Raw genomic sequence first — 22019 nt, forward strand, 5'->3', positions numbered from 1 at the left:
TCCTAGAGGAAAAAATGGGAATTGCTATCAAAATTATTAAATGTACTGGGTGGAAATGGCAGCGTACACGTGTAATCTCAGGGTTAAGAGGCTGCAGCAGGACGGGGTCTGACTCAGCCCGCACTAGAGGAGACCTTGTTACCCCTCAAAATGTGATATAGTTGCCTTGGAGGGTGGGTCTGCTTGTTTGATAAATGTGAGGCCCAGGTCTTAAAACAAAAAAGCAGTTCTGGGGTTGGAGAGAGGGCTCAGATGTTGAGAGCACTGGCGGCTCTTGTAGAGGACCCAGATTCAACTCCCATGCCCACGGGGCAGATCCTAACCATTTGTCAGTCCACTTCTGGGGCTCTGATGCCCTCCTCCTGGGCACTAGGTATGCAAGTGACGCATAGACACACAAGCAGGCAAGACACACCTAGACACATGGAAAAGCTGAACTAAAATCAAGTCTGTAGAATGGCATGTATTATTATGTCATTTTACATGTAAGAAACATTGAAAATAGGAACATATTAATATATACCATAGATTATTAGAAAAAAATACTAAGAAGTAGAAAGTGGGAAGGAGGGAGATAAAGTGAAATACTGTTTTGTTTCAATTTAACCATGTTTTCAATTTGCTGGTGCATGTGTGTTTGCGGGGGGAGGGTGTTGTGGGAGGCATGTGTAGCCCATAGCTGCATGTGGAGATCAAACGACAGCAAAAAGAGAGTTGGGTTTTGTGTGCCACCACATGGATCCCAGAGCTCAAAATCAGGTCACTGGGTTTGATGGCAAGCGCCTTTTACCTGCCGAGATCTCGGGCTGGACCAAGTAACTATAGCTGGGGATGTAAGTCAGGGGTAGAGCTTCTCCTAGCATGGTGGACTCCTTTAGGTTCAATTCTCAGTACCATAATTAATTAATTTCACCTTCACATTTATAGCTAATAACAGTACACATGGGGAAAAAAACGTATGTAAAATAGTGAATCTAGCCGGGCGATGGTGGCGCACGCCTTTAACCCCAGCACTCGGGAGGCAGAGGCAGGCGGATCTCTGTGAGTTCGAGACCAGCCTGGTCTACAGAGCTAGTTCCAGGACAGGCTCCAAAGCCACAGAGAAACCCTGTCTCGAAAAAACCAAAAAAAAAAAAAAAATGTGAATCTATAATACTTTTAGCCCTTAAATGTCACCAAGGATACGCTGCTTTGGGTAGTATTTGAAATGCAAAACAAAACAAAAACCAAGTGATCCAGTCATTCTAATAATCAGGACGCCATGACTTAAGCACGCCAAGCAGGAGCCGTCTCTGTCCAGGCCGACGGTGTACTCACCCTCACACTCGTTGCCCGAGGAAATGGTCCCGGGCCTCCAGGGCTGCTGATGGAAGCCGGGACAGCAGCGGTCACAGCTCTCCCCGCAGGTGTTATGCTCACACTGACACTGCAGTTGCTGCCGGAACAGGGACACGGAATGAAAGCTGAAAACTTTTACCTGTGTGGTTTTCTTAATTTCATTTAAGAAAAAAGAAAGTGATCCTGTGACGTGGTAAGTCTTGACAGCGAGGCATCTGGGACTGTATCAAACCAGCTGACACTGGACTTCCGGAGAGGACACACACATAACCTGATTACAAACACAACTGAAATATGGGTTAACTAACAAGAATGTCCTTTAAAAGGATGCGCCGACTTTAGGGTTGGAAGTCCCGGTCAATGGTTTGACTCCTTATTAATAGATTTCATCATTGTTTGCTTGACGATTTTCTAATGTTTATCAATACAGTTTTCAGTACCAAAATATAATAATAGGCAAGCCTGCGAAAGCACTTGCCACCAAGCCGGAAAACTACAGTTGTATCCAAGAAAGTCACATGATGGGAGGAGAGAACTGTGGTCCATGAGTTCACATCTACATATGTACCCTGGCATACACCTCATTAAGTAAATGTTAAAAATGATTTTACAGTAGAAAGTGTGGGCTGAGGGTGTGTCTCACTGATGGAGTGCTTGCGTAGTATGCTGAGGACCAAGTTCAGCCCCAAGCAGTGCAAAGATCAAACAAATATAATTAACAGTAGCACAGAATACTCCTTCTCAACCGGTACAGAGCTCTAAAGGTTGGGAGTAACTGAGTGTTTTGAAAGGAGTTATCCAATTATTAATTTAGCATTACATCCACAGAGACAAAGTCTATTTTATCTTGATTTAGTACCACCGAGATGGAAAGAAGGGAATCACAGAAATAGCAAATATAATTTATATCAGCACATGCCACTTACTTGACTCTCTTTTAAGAATATGGAAGATCATGGAGTTGTCAGTCTCTTTTCATGGACATATTATTACTAAACAACACAGGAGGGGTTACTTAAAAATATGTCCTCCAAACAAAGCAAAAATCAAACCAATCAGGTAGTCTAAATTTTTTAACACGGTTTGATGCCTCTTACTGTCTGCTTTGGATAAATAAAGACAGGGAAACATTGCCACTTTAACTGCTCCACTGAGGTTTCAGTAACAGTAAAACACCACAACTAACCTTAGCTTCTTCGTCCCATGGGCAGCTGCTGGCGTGGCCGTAGCAAATGCACATGCCTCCGACGGAAATGTCTTTGATTGAATAGTAATACTGGAAAAAGGGGTGTAACAAACAGAAGTTAGAAACCCTCTGACTTTGGTGCAAGGTAAGGGATGGCACCCCACCATACCAGCTGGGCTCATGGCTTGCTTTTGGAATGCTAAACTTAATTACATCCACATTTTAAATGTTATTGCACACACAAAAAAGTCTTAGTTTGAACCAATAACACTCGAATCAGCTCATGAACAGAATCTAGAAGTCTAGAAGAATTTTCCAATGTGGTTTTGCCTTAAGCCAAAGCAGTCCTCTTCATCACTCTCGCTGCTGAGTTCCGTAGGACCGCCGAGGTGCACAGACGTGCACAGGAAGGATGACGCATCATCAAGATGTGGACTCGTGCATGCGCGCAAACCGTCTTTCCTTGGACGTCACACTGCATCGCTGGCTCATACTTCTGTCTCGTCGTATTATTTTTTTAATTTTATTTTACATTGTTTGCTACCATTATTTAGAAATGCCTTTCCCCTTTATGGATTGATTTGGCATGACTGCCTTGCCAACCTCAGTGTTATTTCTAGTAGTTGTTTTGTAGATTATCTGTGCGAATGATCGTGCCAGCTACCGACGATGAGGACTCAGTCCTGCACACCCGTGCTGCTTATCTTTGCTTTCTTCTTGCATCTCTGAGTAGCAGGTTTACGAATCAACAATAAAATATTGCCGAGGGGACTCAAGGCGGAGTCACCTAAGTGCAGACAGTACCGTTAAGTGTATGGACTAGATAACTCAATATTGTTTAAAAGTCCTCCAAAATTCTTCCTATGTTGATGTGTTCATCAAAAGTTATAGTTTCAAAAAAATAAACAGAAAAACTCAGTGAGAAGATATCCATAATATGGTCTAAACCAAAAATACGCGAAAATGGACCAAAAAAGGTCAACTCTTAACAGGCTCATTCTAGCCATCAGGAAAATACAAATGAACCCCACCAGGGTGCGCCATGGGTGGCATTCCAACAGCCCGCAGGGCTTGACAAGACTGGCTATTATAAGATCAGGGCAGCAGAACTACTGAGAACTCAAGAACAATGGCAATGGGTTTTTGATCCTACTGCACGCACTGGCTTTGTGGGAGCCTAGGCAGTTGGGATGCTCACCTTACTAGACCTGGATGGAGGTGGGTGGTCCTTGGACTTCCCACAGGTCAGGGAACCCTGATTGCTCTTCGGGCTGATGAGGGAGGGGGATTTCATGGGGGAGGGGGAGGGAAATGGGAGGTGGTGGCGAGGAGGAGGCAGAAATCTTTAATAAATAAATAAATTTAAAAAAAGTAAAAGAAAGAAAAAGATCAGGGCTTGCAAATGTCAAATGACTAAAATGTGGCATCTGCTTTTAAACAAGGTTAGCTGAGTTATACACACAGCTACCCCACAAGCTAGTAATTCACTGCGAAGTGATGGGAGGGTCATAAAAATGTTTGGCCACAGGTGACCTTAATATTCAACTGTACATTTAAAAGCTTCCTGAATATGTCTTCCTGACTATTTCTCCAATTTTATCGCTTCAGAAGAAAAAAAAATTAAAGTGCCCGAGTTGCTAAAGCTCGGATGTGGTACCAGACTGGGATCTTTAGGACAGTGGCCATGCCATTCTCCAGGTGTGCACACTATGGGGACAGGTAGGAAGGAGAAAGGAGATCTGTGGAATGGACGCCGGGGCCATCACCTACAGAGCTTTGCCACAAATGACAGGAGGTAGTCATAGCAAGCCAAAGGAAACGAAGAATATGTCCTGAATCAAGTCCTTCAAGGTGGTCAGGGCCACAGCAGATACTCACGCGTCTTGTGACAATAGGGTCAAGGTCTCTGAGGTCCCGATGGCTAAGGGTCATGAGGTCTGCATTGAGCGTCCTGATACGCTGCAGACGAAGCCGTATGTACCGCGCTGAGGTGAACTCCAGCAGCTTGGGTGAAGGGTCATCAGCGCTTGGCCTGCCGTTGATGAGTGATGTGTGAATCTGGACACAGACAAACACATGTCAATTCTGCGCATGTGTAACATGTACACATACATGCATGCTGGCTGACGGCATCAGAATCTTTACAAAGATAAACCTAAAAACTGGGTTCTGTGTAAAACAAAAAACAAACGAAACAGCCCATCTACCGCATGTTAGGTACTCATAAACCATGATCCCCATTCTGTCTCAGTTTGTGGGTTACCCACTCCACTACCTCAGAGACCACCGGAGTCCCTTCAATGGTGCCCTTCTGCCCGCATTGTGAGGGTCTCTGAACACAGACCAAGATGCTGCATCTCCTCAACCAAAGGCCTAAGCCATGAGCAGGCTAGAGAGGGTAAGAGAACTGTGCCCCAAACTTTAAGGATGCCTGCTGTCTTAGTTAATCTCTGTGACTGGAGAGTTTTCTGCCCAGCTACGGCTACAGAGCACGCTTGTGAGTTCTACAGCGTTCACTCATCAAGCAAGGTGCCAATGAAGATTGTATTGCTTCTGTTTCACTCCAGGTTTACTGAAGCATACACTGAGTAGCTACTTCATGGGCCGCTCCACACCCCTGAGGAAGAGGGAGACAGAGGAACTACACCTTTTAGAAGCACTTTTGCTATCTCCTTTTCCTCTACCCATGTTCTTAGTACTATTGAAGACGTTTTGCTACGTATCCCTCCAACTCATGATCCTCCTGCCTCAGCCTCTGGAGTGCGAGAATTACACTTATATATCACCATCCTGGCTTCTCTTTAATATAACACATGTTCTTGCCCTGATCTTACGGAAAGATTCTGTGGTGGGAAGGGGACTGGTGAGGCTGTGCAAACACAGCAGAGTGAAGACCGAGGGAATTGCATGCTGGGAAGAAAACAAGAAGCTAAAGCAGACACCAGTCAGGGAGACTTTAAGTAGCAAGGCAGCCACAGGCATACCTTTGGATTAAGGGTGACTGATTCTGAATGTTTACTATAGACTCCCATGAAGGATACCATGGTGGCATCTGAAGTAGGGGTCTCTAATAACAGGCAGCCATTCCTGCCGTGGACACAGTACCTCTCCATGCTCAAGTGGTACAAGTTTCGAATAATACGAGGTGCAGATCACTTCATTGTCAGCTCTGTAAGTGGGAGGTCCCCGCCTTGGAGATATTTTGTAGCGTGTCAAACACTCCGCATCACTGATTGCGTAGTACTGCCAGGGTTTGAACTTGATGCCATCCACAGATCGCTCCAAAATCCAGTTTCCGGGGCGAGGGGCATTGGCGGCTTTAATGATGACATACGCAACCTGAAAGACCTGAAACAGAGACACTAGAAGACTTCAATCCAGAATTAATAAGTCAAACGTGAGAAGACAAACACTACAGGAACTCGCTCGCGTGTGAACCCAAACCAACCCAACTCACAGACACCTTGCAGAACTCTGGTTACCAGGGGCTGGAAGAAGGACAAGAGGCAGATGCCGGGCACAGTTTTTCAGCTGTGCAGGACAGACAGGTCCAAAGTTTAACAGTGTTGCTATGGTAACAATCCTGGACTCTTTTGGAATTTGCTAAACAGAAAGACCTGTGCTCCAACACACACACACACACACACACACACACACACACACACACACACAACAAAGATGATAAAGCTGGAATTACAGACGTACTGTGGTTATTTCATGGTATGCATATGCAGCAACTAATGATGTTGTACACATTAAATATTAAATATATAAAATATTAAAACAGAATCAGCATTTGCAAATGCTCGAAGGCCCGAGTGTTCGATGAGAGGACCATCATATGATGACTGTCTGGGTATTTCTATACTTGTAAGTACAACTGTTCACATCTGACAGTCAGGAACATGTACCTCCTGAAGGTATTGTTTCCAAAATAAACAACAACGAAACAACACGTACTTAACTCTTATCACTAACAGTGTTAGTGTTAATATGGGATTTCTCCACTGTTTCCCATCTTCCTGTTAGGATCTGACAGTAGCAGTGTTATTTTACATTAATGGTAATGTTAAATCTATTTTTTTTTTTTTTTTGGTTTTTTTGAGACAGGGTTTCTCTGTGGTTTTGGAGCCTGTCCTGGAACTAGCTCTTGTAGACCAGGCTGGTCTTGAACTCACAGAGATCCGCCTGCCTCTGCCTCCCGAGTACTGGGATTAAAGGCATGCGCCACCACCGCCCAGCTTAAATCTATTTCTTACAGTGAATTGAAGATAACGCTGAATGTGAGAAAGATAACTCCTCATAGTCTGTTAGAAGGGCCAAAATACAAAGCACAGACAATACCAAATGTTGGCAAAGACGTGGAGCGACAAGAACACATGAGACACCAGTACCACATTTTCACATAAAATTGTAAGTACCCTCTGTATGAACCAATAACTATGCTTGTCAATAATTACCCAAATGAAAACTTGAAAAGATGGTCCCAATAGCTTTGTTTATAACTGTCCAAACTCAAGAAGCAATAAAAAGTGCTCCCCTAAGTAAACAATGTACCCAAATGGCATGCTAGCCAGTGGACAGACAAACAAATTACATACAGTGGCCAAAAAGGCAGGAAGGGGAGTTAGTTGCACACCGCTAACTGAAAGAAGCCACTCTGAAGAGGCAACATGCCCCAGGTTCCAACTGTCTGACATTCTGGAAAAGGTAACGCTATGGAGGCAGTATAAAGATCAGAGGTTGTTAGAAACTCAGAGGAGGGAGGGATAAGCAGAAGGGACAGGAGATGAAATGACCCTACATGGTCCTTCATTGCGGACGTAGGCCATTATACAGTGGTCAAAACATGCAGAACACGCACAGCTTAGAAGAGCAAACTAAACACCAGTCAATGCGTGGAAGAATGCAGGACCACTGGTTGTATAAACGCCCCACACTAATTCAAGACGATAACAAAAGAACTCACGGTGGAAGAAGGAAGACATGAATGACCTGCACACTCTTTACTGTGAACCTAGAACTGTGTAAGCTACTGATTAGGAAGCAATGCAGCCCAACGGCGACTATGCACACAGGAGGAGGCTGTGTGTGGTATGATTGAAGAAGGCGGATGAAGGGTAGATCTGAACAGGATTTCTTAGATCTAGTCCCAGATCCAGCACAAACGAGGCGCCATCTCTCCACATCAGCACCACCCTGGGCATTCCCAATCATGGCAGACTCACTGGTCTGAGATGGGGTTTGCTTTCTGACAACCCCTGTTTCTGTGTGGATGAAAACATCTGTTGAATCCTATGTGATAGTGAGAAGATGCCAGATTCCACTGTCACATGACCCCTCACCAACTATTTAAACTGCGCTCTCAAACATCACTTCTAGCATCCAAAATCTGTGCGTGTGCTCGTGCACGCACACAGGCCGTGTGCATGTGCACACCTGTGGAGACCAGAAGTTGTTTTCAGCAGGGACTTTGTGGAAACACTGAAAAGTTACTGACAGACCAGTATCTGTGGATTTGAGATGTTGAGGGGACTCTGGAGTAGCGCTGTCAGTAAGTGGGGGACTTTTACACACATAATACATATATGTGAATGCGTCCATAAGATCTTTTGTATGCTTGTAGCTTTACACACATAACATTTGTGTATGAATACATAAACACAGGGCGTAAAGTTGTCTGCCTCTGAAGTTCTTGGTTTCTGTTTCTCCACCTAGTGCTCACTAATTTCGGGACACACGAGCTTGTCAGAGTTAGCCCATCACACACCAGTTATGTGCCTACAACCATCTCTCCTTATCTCAAACAATTGTTCCCTCGATGCTGAGTGCTCCCTTGCAGAGGCTAACCTGTGAAGGCCATGGCTGCCTGACATTTTAGCTCTCTGTGTTCGTGTGGTACGTCCCTCTGTAGGGCAAGCACCTGTCTTTTTATCAGGAAACAGGTCATTGTTCTCACAATCTCTCCACAGACCTCAAGGTCCCCAAATCAGAGACCAGGAAGCAAACTAAAAGAGGAATGCGGGCTGTAGCTCTGATAGGAAGGAAGCAGATGGGATGAGGACTCTAAACACAACTTTATTGGCCATTGTTGCCTCAGTCTGTCTCAGGCTCCCCAAAATGGGAACAAGAATTGAAAAGAACACTGGCCTGAGCTCCAAGCCTGATAAGGAGGAAGGGGATGCTGTCAAGAGTCTAAATATAAATGGGCGCCACCAAAGGCATGCTGCGGGCTGACTTACGGACTCCCCAGATTTCCTGGGTAAAGTCCTGACTTGTCACTCCTGACCACCAAATGCCACTGTGTTTGGAGATAAGGTCTCTGAAGTAAAAGGTGGCTGCCTGACCGTGACTGGCGTCCTTACAAGAACTGAGTGGTGTGGGAGAGAGCTCACTCGGCTGAGAGCTTGCTGTGCCGCACAAGGGTCTGAGTTCAAGCCCCAGAACTCACATAAAAACAAACAACAATGAGACGCTAAGTATGCCCTTGTGATCACAGCCCTGCTCCGAGGTAGATTTCTAGGGCTCCAACGCCAGCTAGCTAAACCAATTTGGTGAATTCCAGACCAGTGAGGTGGAGCAGGAAGACAGATCTTTCAGCAAGTATGAGGAACTGAGTCTGGTTCTTAGGGCCCAGATTTTAAGAGCTGGACACCATGGCATGTCCTTGTAATCCCAGCACTGGAGAGGTTGGAGTTGGGTGAAAAAAACCTGTGGCTTGCTGGCCAGACAGCCCAGCCTAGTCTATGTGTCTAATAAAATGAAAGATACTATAGTGTCACAAACCCAAGATGGTTAGCTCCTGGCGGAATGACTCTTAAGGTCACCCTCTGGCCTCCACTGTGCATACGTTTACCTAAATACATTAACTCACACACAAAATAAATTGAAAAAAAATCTAAAGACGATTGAGCTGGAGGCTGGCCTTCACATAGACAGGTGTGCAAACATGGATGCATATACACACATAATAAATGAAGAACGTGGGACAGACACACATGAGGGAATACCACACGAAGACACAGAGTAGAGGCAACCACCTGCAAACAAAGATACCTTGATCTGGGACCAATTTCTTTCCTTTATGTTGCCCTGTGGTACCTGTTACAGCAGTCTCAGCTAAGAAGGTCCTAACTTGCCAATTCTAGTTGAGAAGCAGATCTCACACACAATAAAGCGAAATCGAGAGATTCTGCTAACGGATAGAATCTTAAACCTTTGTCCAAACCAAATCCATGAAACTTCTGCCGCCAGTATTCTGACATGCTAGAGACTAAACTGTCTTTTCTCTCGGTGTAAGCTTGGCTGAACACACACTGTTGATGCAAGCATTTCCACGGGAGTCTGAGTCAGTGCTGTGTTGCCAAAGCTGCAGCTGATCCAGCCATTTTCAAATCCACTTCACGACAGCTTTCCACTCGCTGGCCTTCGTTAACTGAATACTTGGATACACATAAACATTGTCACAGAAAGTATTGTCGGCACACATCAAACGCTGCAGCCTTTCTACACAAAGAAATCCAGACAGAATTCTGGTGTGAGCCTCAATCTTAACTTAAACAGAGTAAATCCAACCCAGGCACAGACATCTGAGAGCACAGATAACCTCATTCGCAAGGCCAGAGGTTCCTCCTCCGCCGCTGTTCTCTGTACCATTGCGTTCTCTCAGAATCCATGTGCAGAGGCCCACCCCACCTGCATCTCTGACAGCGACTGAACAGGGACCACTTTATGGCTGACAGTTTCAGGGGAAACAAACTCATCACAAAGGGTATCTAGGTGAAGAGTGTATTTGATAAAACCCTATCACTTGACTGATTCCCTACCGAAGCAACGAGTTTGCTCTTTGTAAGCTCTGCTGCTTGTGAAACCATCATAAGGAAATTTCAAAGCACCACTTGGATTCTCATTTCTTACTCGAGAATGAAGAAACAGTCGCTAAACAGAAGGGTCATCCGTGACTCGAGAACCTGGCAAAGCGATAGGGAGGAGCCTCAAAGCGAGGACATTGCAAGCCAGGGAGCTGAGACTCTTGCTGGGGAGGCACACTTGCAAAGGTGATTCTAGACAAATCCCTCAGGAGTGATTACTGTAAAGTGAGGGCTGGCCGTTTCTCTCGAACCCTCCAAGAAGACCAGCCTATACAAATAAGGACGAAAAGATAGCTTCAAGAATGCGGAGGGAACTTTGGATTTCTTTTCCTCTCACTTTGGCGCTGATATTAACCCGTGAAGTAAATGGGTCAAAGTTCAGTGACTCCCAACTCCTTCCTGTTCTGCCTTTTCTTGGGGGGGGGGACGGATTGACTGCCTGTGTGGATAAACTCCGACCAAGCAGGTTTCTTACCCTACAACTCTTAGGAACATCTCAGAGCATCAAAGAACATTCACTTTTGATCCATGCTGAAATATGTAAATGCACAAGACCTTGGCCAGCAAGAGGGCTCAGAGATAGGAGCCCAACAAGAATCAGGTTTAATATGTGATCTGAAGGTGGAAAAGGAATTTTAAAGATGTCTGTCAGCGGTGGACCTGTTTCCCATCAGTGGGGAAAGGCTATACCAATGAGCCCAGAAGGCATCCTCCTGATGCCACCGTCCCACCCGAAGATTACTAACAGTGTTTACTATTTCAATACAAAAATGTTAAGCCACTTTACCAGAGAAGAGAGAACTGAAAGATAGGATGTTCTCCATCCCTAGTATTCTATCTCAATGTATTTCTCCAAATATATGGCCAAATTCTACTATGTATTCTGGAACCTTCTTGTCACCAAATGCTCTTTGTGGGGCTCTTCCCTTTTCTCTTTCTATTGAAAGCTCCCCGAGATAGGATGGGATGAACATGGTCAGTCTCAGACCCATCAATACAGAAACAGCGCTCCTATCCCCCAGTCAGATAGGCCCAGGTTCCCCCTACGGAGGTCTTCACCTTTGAAATCAGACTAGGTTTTTCCCCAGTAATGAAGCTCCAATTTGCTCTTGTTAAAACAGAGGTGATGATATATAGTAACCCCTTCAACTTTTCAGGGAAAAAAGGGCAAAATTGGAGGCTGTGGCTTAGTGGGATGCTTTCTGGAAAGCGACATTCTCTCCTAGTGCACAGTTGAGGGACACGGGTGCCTCTCAGCTTTGTCCCGTGGTTGGGACCGAGTGTTCTGAGGATAATAACCTGTTCCTTAATAAAAGGGCACTCAGAACTCCAGGGCAGCACATCCTCTCTTCCTCAGAGGAGAAACTGCTTTTCCATGAGAGAAGGGGAGACCTGGGCAGTGGAGTACCCCACAAAGGCACATGTGACATTGAGAACGGGGACGCCAGAACATCTTTCCGTGTGCGCCTCATTTGAAAAAACACTGACCGTGTATCTGCTGTGTCAGAGGGACGGTGGTGGGTACCACAAAAGCAGTAGTGGCAGAGGGGCTGCCGTCTGTGGATGAGGTTGCCCGAGTCATGAGGAGAACGAGGGGGCGGGGAGGATATTCAGATCTAGCAGGGGAGTTTGATCTGGTTTGTAGAGGAGGCCAGAGAAGTTCCAAAGGTGAGTGTGGGAAGAGACAACAGGTGTCTACAGAGCAGGGCAAAGAGGCAACGTGACGGAGAGGAACAGCTCACACCATAGAATATAGACATTGCAAGCAGGTGGCCTGGTACGGACAGCCAGAAGGAGACCGGAAAGGTGATGGGTACCTCTCCTAGGTAGGTCTTGGTATCCCATGGTAGTTTTCTTAGACCACCGAGAATCATAAACCAGGGCAGGACAGGGCCAGCGATGACCGTGGATTTGAATTCTGACACATGGAATTCATAACAGAGGGTGGTGATGACTTTGAAAAGATCAAATGAGCAGGGCAGGGATGAGCAAGAAGTCCTAAAGAGTTTCCTGAAAAGTCAAAATGTGCGGGGGGAAAAAACTAACGCCAGAGGGTAACTGAGAACTTCCACACTCTGGACTATGAGAGAAGGGGGCTTGCTCCCTGCTGTCCTCCAGTCTCGGTGCCGAGAATCCGGGCTGAGAACTCGGCCTTTGAACACCTTCCTAGTCTGCGCACTGACTTGGTGCTGACCCAGCAGACAGAGCAGCGATGAGAGGCTTCGGACCTTCTCTCCCTCCACACCTCTCCTCTAAAGAAAACACCATGGTCAAGGCAGTGGCAGCAAAGGGCCTCCTCATTGCGCCCCACAAACCCAACTGAGGGTTCTGCATGAAAGAGCTGGGAAACTCGCTACTGAACCATCCCCACAACACCACCCTGCGAGTTACACATTGACCACTGCTAAGAACGGTAGCAGCAGGTTTTCTTTCCCCTCATCGCCGACTGAATCATTAACAGCTTTTTGCACCGGCGAGATCAGAGAGCCCCTTTGTGGGTAAGCAAGATTTCGCTCTGGATATGAATTCCCTCATCCGGTTCCTAAGTGAAAACCCTTCTTTCGTTCACAGGACATCTCACTTCACTGAGCATCTGAAAGCTGTTGGACATTGAGCTGACAAATCAGTACATTTAGAGATCATCAAGGAAAACAATTTAAATATGAAGACTATGTAGGAAATATTTTGATTATTTTAAAAGCAGCATGGCGGGAATAGAAAATAGTGAGCCATTGTGAAAAATAGTATGTGTTCCCTTAAAAAAAAAATCAAACAAGAGAATCACTATATGGTTCAACATTTCCCATACTGGTATGTGCCTGGAAGATAGAGTGGATGCATTTGAAGTTATTAATCACCAGTGTTTATAGCAGCATTATTCATAATAGCCAAAGGTTGGAAACAACCCACATATCCATCCATGGATGACTGACTAGGTGAAATTTGGGAAAGACATACAAGAGAAAGTTATCTTGTCTTAAAAAGAAATAAAATTTCAATACAGTCTGCAATATGAGCAATCCTGGAGGCCATTACACTAAGAGAAATAACCCAGACACAAAACTACAAAAAAATAGTATTGTTCTACTTAAAGAATGTCTGGAGTAGTCAGATTAGCAGAAGGAACTAATGTCAGGCTGGAGAGATGGGTGAGGGATGCTATGGTGAGAACCTGAGTTGAGTTCCCTGCACACACATCAGATGGCTGCACTCACCAAGGACTCCAGCTCTGGGGAAACCCAAGCCTCTGGCCTCCATGAGCACCCAGACCCACATGTGTAAGTCTGCTTCACACACATGCACATAAAATAGAATATTTATTTTGAAAATAAAAAGAAAGAATACGTGTTGCCATGGCCAAGCGTGTGAGAGATAAGCAGAGCTGGTGTTGGATAAAGCAGGAGATTAAAAAGGATCTGGGTTGGGGAATGACTGCGCTGGAGAAACTGCATACACTAAATGCCTCTGAATGCTACACTTCAAATGTTTAAAGTGGCAAACTTTACATTCTGTATAATTACAAGAACCAGCTTAAAAAGGAAGAAAGAAAGCACAGCGAGATGGAAGTGGGTGAAGTAAAGATGCAGCTTTTCATTGGAGACTGAGAGGTGTGCACCAGAACGAGCAGGGCGCAGTGTTTCCAGGCGGGGAACCACGTCTAGAGAAGCCAGGATCCCAGTGAGCTGGAGGTCAGGAGAGCAGTGCAGAGGATGCTGGAATAGCATTCTTTTGGTGACACTGTTTTTGTCAGGGTCTTCCTAAGCTCTGGCAAGGGAAGAAAGACACTTTACCCAGAGCAAAACCCAGTGCCCACAGATGCTAGGGGACCCGAGTTGCCCGACAGATGGTCGGTGTGGAAGCCCCATGGGTCAGCAGAACGCTTACTCCTGGGTGCTGTATCCTGAACAACCGCTAAGCAGCGAGGGAACCCAAGAAAGGCTAGAGCTGCGGTGACCCTGAAAGTCTGTGGTTCCGGTACAACCCTTCTGCATGGTCAATGAAGCTGTTTTTCTGCACATCCATCAGAGCAACAGCAAAGGTGTCTATCTCTGATCCCATGATAGTGAAGAATGGAGCAAACAGAGGAAGTTAAATCTGAGGACAGACAATTCTGGTTACCTCAGTACTGCAGGGGAGAAACATTTGGACTGCTGACCATACACCAGGTTGGCCACTTGATAATGTTCTGTTTAAAGGTCGATCACGAAAAGCCCAAATTTGACCCAAGCACAATGGTACTGAGGCTCTATGGAAATTCTTTACACCTCTGTCCCACTTTCCTATGAATCTAAAACCTTAAGAGACTATTAATTTCAAAAAGGAAAACCATTTTGAACATGCTATAGTGATTATGAACCCGGAGACACCTTAGCCCACAGCCATTGGCAGCTGAGGCTGGAAAGCGATCTCCCAGCCTGCCCAGCTTTCCCAGGACGTCTTGGTTTGTACAGCTGTGCCGTCCAGCTAATGATTCACAGTCGTAACACTTGATCTCAAGGCTTCCTGGGCTTCATTTCCATACCGCAGCAAGGCTGAGATGGAGGCTCGAGGGAGGCACCTCTCTCGAAGTACAGCCATGTGCACAGGGGGCACATTCGGAGACATGGGTCATTCGGTGATTTTGTGAACACCGGAGTGCGCTTACAGACCCCTGCATGGTGTTACCTACTGCACACTCAGCCCTCTGTTCAGACAGCTGTTCCTGGGCTTTTCATCTATCAACGTGTTCCCGCACTGACGGATTTAGGAATCTAAACATAACCAGGCAGAGAAAGGAAAGAGCACAATGAAGAATATGGGGCACAGACTGGGAGTTCAGGTCCGTTCTAATCTGGTGGAAATGCTTCCGTGTATGAGCACCATCCTTGGGCAAGCAGCATTATGTCCGCATGACCTTATGCATGTATAGATTTCAAAGGGACCCCAGTGCTAAGGAAATGCATTCCCAGTAACAGCCTGCCCAGTCACTAGTGAGTCTGTCCCTATTATCATGATTTCATCAGAACTAAGGTTTACAGTTGGATTACCTTGGTCACTCTGTCTGCCAAAAAGTAATGCATTATTAGAGATTAGTGTTCTTTAAAGTTCCTTCAATCTAGGCAATTATAAAACTCAGTTGAATGCTTTTCATGATATAGCCTGCAGGTAATAAATCCCAAGGAGGATTTCCCATAGCCCACTGCGTTATTCACAGCATACAATAAACGTGATTTCTGTATTACAAGTCTCAGCTGAAACGGCGATAAGACAGCACTGAGCCAAAGGCACAGTGGGGACACGGGGCACCTCAAGTCCCATCACTTCCCCCAAGGGCCGCCGTTCTCATCTGAGACCGTCTCAAAATGAGGACACGGTTAATCTTCTGTTCTCTCGATTGTTAGAAAGAGAGGTGGAAATCCAGGCGCTGATCCTCGAGCCCTGAAATACATCACTGCCAGGTTTCAGAACAGTTTGACAGCCCTGATGGAGATTAATGATCGAAACATAATTAATGGATGAGAAGATAATTAAGAAGACCTAACACTGTATTCAGTCCAGTGCTCCTTGACAGATGTCCAATATCATGACAAGGTAAAAGTGTGTGACTGACGGGTTAATTCTCTGATATTCAAAAGGAAAGAAAGGGGGAGGAGGGAAGAAAAGAAGAGGTGGGGTGAGGCAGGGGCCCTTTTAAACACGATGCTAAGGAGTTGTGAGACTCTCAGTCACCATGGACACATAAAGCAAATAATATTTTTGAAAAATAAACCAAACTAGCAAAGATTGCATTTGAGGGCTGGGATGTAGCTCAGTGGTAGAGCACTGGCCTAGCATGTACCAGGCGCTGAGTTCCAATCCTTGGTACTAAAGACTCCACAGTGAGAAAAATAATCAACACACAGCCACAGAAATATTAAACTGTGATTTATAGTAGTCCCAAACTAGAAACACATTTTAGGTGTCCAACTGTCATAACACGTTAAATAAAGCATTATGTACCGATATAATAAAGTACTGTTCAATCTTTAGACACTGTTATAGGAATTTAGCTGATGGCCCTAAAGACAAAACCAATACTCCCTGGCCTTGGCAGAGTCAACAGTGATCGTGTTTATGACAGACAGTCTTTAAGTATTGGTCAATAGGTTCGAAGGTACCTGGACTTCTGGAAGAAGAGTTACAATTCTGTGCTCTGTGTTGCGGTCACCTTCCGGGCTACAATGTACTCATTTGTCCTAGACTTAAACATACTCTTATCTTTGGTCGATTCCGTCCCTTGTAAAACCAAAAATATACACCCAGAGAAAGATGTTTACAAGAACACTCACAGAAGCTCTTACACAATGGAGAAAAGCTGAAAACAGCTCTGTCAAGGAGCAGAGAAACGGACGTCAGTGTGCTCGTAAAGTGAAGCGTTGCTCAGAAAGAGAAGGCGCAAACCTCAGCAGGGCTCTCAGAGAAGGAAGCCAGATGCAGGGTGAGATCTCTCGATAGGAAGTTATCTATCATCGTGTAGACTCACCGAAGGGAAACAGTCAGAGCAGAGGGTTCTCTGGCCAGAGAGAGGACAAACATGATGAGCAACAGCCAGGGAAGGGCATGGGGAACACTCTGGAGTGACAAGAATGGCCCATAATTGATTAGTATGTGGCTTGAATCCATCCAACTGTACACTCGCGATCTGTGTAATTCACTGCCTGCAACTGAGAGCGTGTCCTCCTCATCGGAGCCCAGCACTAAGGGGAGTCCCCACCAGGGCTGATAACACATGCTAATTGCTGGGCCCCCTGCCTTGTCGTGGTCTGTAACGGCTCCAGCATACACGACTCGACATCACACATGAGCATCTGCTCGTGTGTTCTTGTCAGGCTTTGCCGGCTGCAGCTGGACTGACCCCAGGCAGGTTTCTCCTTATCCTGGTTCCCTGAACAACACAGTATAGCCAATGCTTACCCAGCATTCACGCTGATGCCTGAGGTATGCCATGTCAGCTAGTGGTGATTCCAAGTACACAAGAGGATGTTATTAATACATATGTAATGTGCCTTATAACATAAAAAAATGGGTCTGGGGTTTGTATCCTGATACCAGGGAGATAGTCCAGTCCTGAAATCAATATCCTATGGAAAACAGTGCAGAAAAGTGAGCGAAAACATTTCAGACGGAATGTGTTGTCTCAAACCCACACGTCTCATTTTCTCTGCTGCAAGACTTTCCTGGGCTTCCATCTCCTGCACATCCTCCCGTTTGTTTACTCCTTCCTTCCTTCTGTGAGAGGCCTGCCCTAAGCCCCTTCCTCTGTGTTCCCTAGGCATCGGCAGAAGTTAACTGCAGACCATCTATTTCCTACACTAGAGCACAAGCCTCAGGAGGGAACAGTCTTCTTCAAATTGCTGACCAAAGAGAAGTTGCTATGTTGGCTGGTACAGATAAGGAGCTTACTTTTTCTATACTGACAGTTTTGTGTGGGCACAGCAGTCGTCTTGTGTATCAACAAATCCGGAGACTCCAGAACCTAGTGAGTAGCAACTCCACGATGTATTTAACTAGTAAATACGTACAGTAGACCTCAAGACGAAGAGCGGGACAGAAAGTAAAACTCCGGCTGTTAGAATTGCAGGTGATTAGGAAAAAATCCTTTTCCATCCTCTTTCACATCTGTGGGATGTGCGCATGTGTGTGTGCATAATTTTGCATATGTGTGGATACACGTTTATGTATGTGCCTGTGAACAGAGGCCTGGGGTTAAAGTCAGGACTCTTCCTCAGTTCCTCGTCCATTTTGTTCATTGACACAAAGACACTCAGCCAAGACCAGAGCTCACTGATGTGGCTAGTGTCTTGTTAGCCAGCTTACTGATGTGTCTAGTCTTGTTAGCCAGCTTACTGATGTGGTTAGTCTTGTTAGTCAGCTTACTGGTGTGGCTAGTGTCTTGTTAGCCATCTTACTGATGTGTCTAGTCTTGTTAGCCAGCTCACTGATGTGGCTAGTGCCTTGTTAGCCAGCTTGCTCTAGGGATCCATAGTTTCTGCTTTCCGGGTTGGAATTACAAGGAGGTTGCCATGCCCACATGGAATTTACATGGGTTTCTGGAGAACTGCTGAACCATCTCCCCAGGCCTCCAAAACTCTTGTTTTATGATTTGTTGTATTTTCTTAAAGTTCCTGTTACCTCTACACTACCTCTACACTAGAATTTTCTCTGTATAAAAGTATACACTAGAATTTTCTGTATATAAAAGTATACACTATAAGCATAAAAATCACCTTGCAGATGGGTTTATTAGTGCACACTTTTAATCCCAGCATTAGGGAGGCAGGGGCAGGCAGATCTCTATGAGTTTAAGGCCAGCCTAGTCTATATAGCAAGTTCCAGCCTACCCAGGCAGGGTTACATAGGGAAAGCCTGTATCAAAAGCAGAGGGAAGCAGAGGGGAGACCTAGAATAGATTCCAAGTTCCAAACTGTTAACTATGTATCAAATAGTTCTTCAGAAATTGCAATTTATCTTTTTGTTTATCCCTACTATAACAGGAAGAAAGAATGAGTTTTTTTGGTGGACTTCCCTCTCTGTCCCCAAACGCACAAGCAGGTGTTGGGAGAGCGAAAGCATGCTGAGAAAGAATGTCATAAAGCCATCCTCATTCATTTCCCAGAATCCCTCTCAGGTCCCAGCCAGAAGCGCTGATTCTGAGCCAGATAAGATGTCCAAGCTGCTTAGAACCCAAGAAGAAGAACAGGACAGGAGTGTTTGGTGAACTCCCCAAGCCAACAGGGTGGTGGTCCCTGATGGCACACCACAGCTGGCGACACCGATTTCTTACACACCACTGGGCAGCTGTGGATGGAAGCTAAGATGAGACGGAAGACACGGCTAACGAAAACAAACGTTTGTGGAGATTACCAGAGACCACCCTGCGTGAACAAGGGACAGTGTGGGTGACTCTAAACCACCACGAAGAGCCATGGATTCCTTCTATTTATTCTGCCAAACAAATGCCAGGAAAGCTTCGTGTCTGAGACTGGGGAGGTCAGTATGCACGCTGAAGCGTCGCTCTGACCTAACAGCGGTGCTGTGGTAACAGAGGCCTCTGTGACCCAGCTTTCAGAAGGGTAACTGCTTTGCTGCAGAACTTTTGTCTTTGTTTGTTTTTAATGCACCAAGCCAAGACCCATTTGTCGTAAGAGCACAGTTTACACGTTAAGGGTATCTTAGCAATCCACTGCGTGAGTTTTCAGACCAACCTGGTCAATGTGCTTAGCAAACAGCGTGTGTGTCTAGCAACAGCGTCTACCACCCAAGTCTTGTCAGTTTATCAGGGACTTGTGGGGACCAAACACAATGGACTTCTAAACTAATGAGACTCTCTCTATGACTGCCCCCAACCCCGAGCTTGCCCACAACAAAGATTCCTCTGTGAGCCTGTTCCCACAACTAAGTGCCACTTCCTAATTAAACCTACACACACACACACACACACACACAAAGTGGAGCGATTCCAGGAGGCAGCGCCTCTGCCGGTGCCATAGGGAACACTTCCTTTCTCACGAAACAGATTTTATCTTAAAAGGGATTTTTTTTTTTTTTTTTTTGTAACTCACAAATCTGACCCTCCTGGAAAAAATATTTGAACAGGCTTTAAAATTTCCTTTCAAAGGAAAGACAATATATCGATTCAATTTGTTTTCTCCCCGGTCCCACACTATGGGATCAAGAGCACCCAATTCTACCTGCACTGCCAGAGCAAGGAAGCAGTGCTGATACCTGCGGATTTGCAGGGATGTGGACCCCACGAGGCTCCACTAAAGGTCAACAGAAGAAGCTGAGAGGCTAGAATCTCAGTACCCTCAAGATAGAAAGAAAAAAATAACCTGTAAGGACCCTTGGCAGCTGCATCTTCATGTTGTGACCTGAAAGACAGCAATGACTGGGGATCCCATGAGGGAGCGTGGACAGTGTGGAAGGAGCTGAGATTTGGAGGAATATGGAGCAACAGGCCAGGGGCCTAGCTGTTCTGTCCTGGCATTTTCCTTCCTAAAATGGAGAGTATCTCTGCATTGCAGGACAGTCAGGACATCAGATGGAGGAAGTGAGCTGAGGAAGAAAAGGCTGGACCGTCTCCAAGTGACACCTCTAGGTTTCTGTATATTTGTCAGTAAACAGTCCTTTTAAAGTGACCCTCAAAACTTCACCAGGAACCTGCCATTTAAACTTCAAAATATGGCTTCTATTCACGGCGCTATTTCTCTGGCAGGAGGTGAGACTGAACTTTTCAATTGGAAGCTCAAGTTATTATCCATAAGAGAATCAATCCAAACCACAGGACCGGGAACTCTAAGCTAAGGCTGGGTAGCCCTTATAGAAGACCACGCGCACAGCTTCTAAAAGCATTAATAGTGAGTTGTAGTCATACTGGGAAATGCTCAAGTCAAGATGTAAACTAAAACACTGGGGCATGACCTTTTACATCGGAGACTCTCGCTGAAGGAAGGGCCGGGTCTAAGGACACACGCGATGGCCCCGCATCTTGAGTGGCCAAATGCCCACCCTTTCACTAGCTGCACGAACTCTCTTCTCTTTTCAGTAATCTACACAAAGGTAGACACTGGCATGGAATGGAGCTTGATTATGAGAATTCAGTGGCACACCTCAGATCAAAGGACTACACATCACAGACCTGGCACAGAAAGTTCCAGTAAACATTAACACTTTTGGAGAGGTATTAAATGCATAGGGATACAAGAGCGAAAAGAGGAAAGCTGGCCCAGTTTTACAGTATTATCAGTGGTCCTCTCAAGAGTAAATGGATGGTGAGCGCCTCTCCCTCTGCATGACAACCTGAACCTTCTGTCTGCTTTACAATATTCCCATTCTATTTCACAAATCTAAACACAATTATCCTTGACATGCAAGCATGTTTTCTCATATTCGCATGATTGTATTGCTAAAAATCCTATTAGCTAAGTCTAACTAGGTTATCTTAAGGTCTTGCTTAGCATTTCCTCTGGTGATATCTGAAGATCAGAGAGAGGACATTAATGGGGGTGGGGTGTGACTTGAGAGATGGCTCAGTCTATAACACGCCTGCCACACAAGCCTGGGGACCTGAGTTTGGATCCGCAGCACACACATTAACAAGCCGGGCACGGTGGTGCCCATGTGTGACCACAGAGACAAGTGGACCCCACAGCTCACTGGTCAGCTTGCCTAGACAATTCAGGGTACCAGGTCCTTAGAGTGACTTTGTCTCAACAAGATGAGGTGAAGAACATTTAAAGAGACTAGACGTTGATTCCTGGTGTCCATATTCATGTACACACACACACACACACACACACACACACACACACTATGCACAAAGACAAAGGTCAGAGGAAGAAGCAACCTGAGGTCTACAGGATGGGAGGAATTAGTTGGGCACACTATACCACTCATAATGCTACCATACTCTGCGAAAAGATGACCTTGGTGCCCCTTTCTATGCATCTCCACTATACCAAGTCAACAAAATCAACAGCAAGTTCATATGAAACAGAACTGTTCCCAAGTTCCTCGGTCCTGCCTGAGTCATTCTCTCAGCTGAGATCCAAGGGCACCAGGTCCTAGGCTGTATGTGAAGTCAGTCCATGATTCTGCTAGGATTC

General features: G+C 45.6%; 1 protein-coding gene across 1 annotated transcript in view; it reads right to left on the reverse strand.

The window, feature by feature from the left end:
- The window catches only part of LOC121442781 (laminin subunit alpha-1-like), a 120216-nt gene that overhangs the window by 71144 nt on the left and 27053 nt on the right, over positions 1 to 22019 (reverse strand). The window contains exons 4-7 of the mRNA XM_041644393.1: positions 5630 to 5872; positions 4403 to 4582; positions 2525 to 2614; positions 1318 to 1435 (exon numbers count right to left, since the gene is read on the reverse strand). Coding sequence (XP_041500327.1) covers positions 1318 to 1435; positions 2525 to 2614; positions 4403 to 4582; positions 5630 to 5872 — 631 coding nt within the window. The remainder of the gene's footprint in view (positions 1 to 1317; positions 1436 to 2524; positions 2615 to 4402; positions 4583 to 5629; positions 5873 to 22019) is intronic.

The sequence above is a fragment of the Microtus oregoni genome, unplaced genomic scaffold (assembly GCF_018167655.1).
Source record: "Microtus oregoni isolate MIOR12 unplaced genomic scaffold, Mior012 000095F_ref0000231, whole genome shotgun sequence".
Lineage (NCBI taxonomy): Eukaryota > Metazoa > Chordata > Mammalia > Rodentia > Cricetidae > Microtus > Microtus oregoni.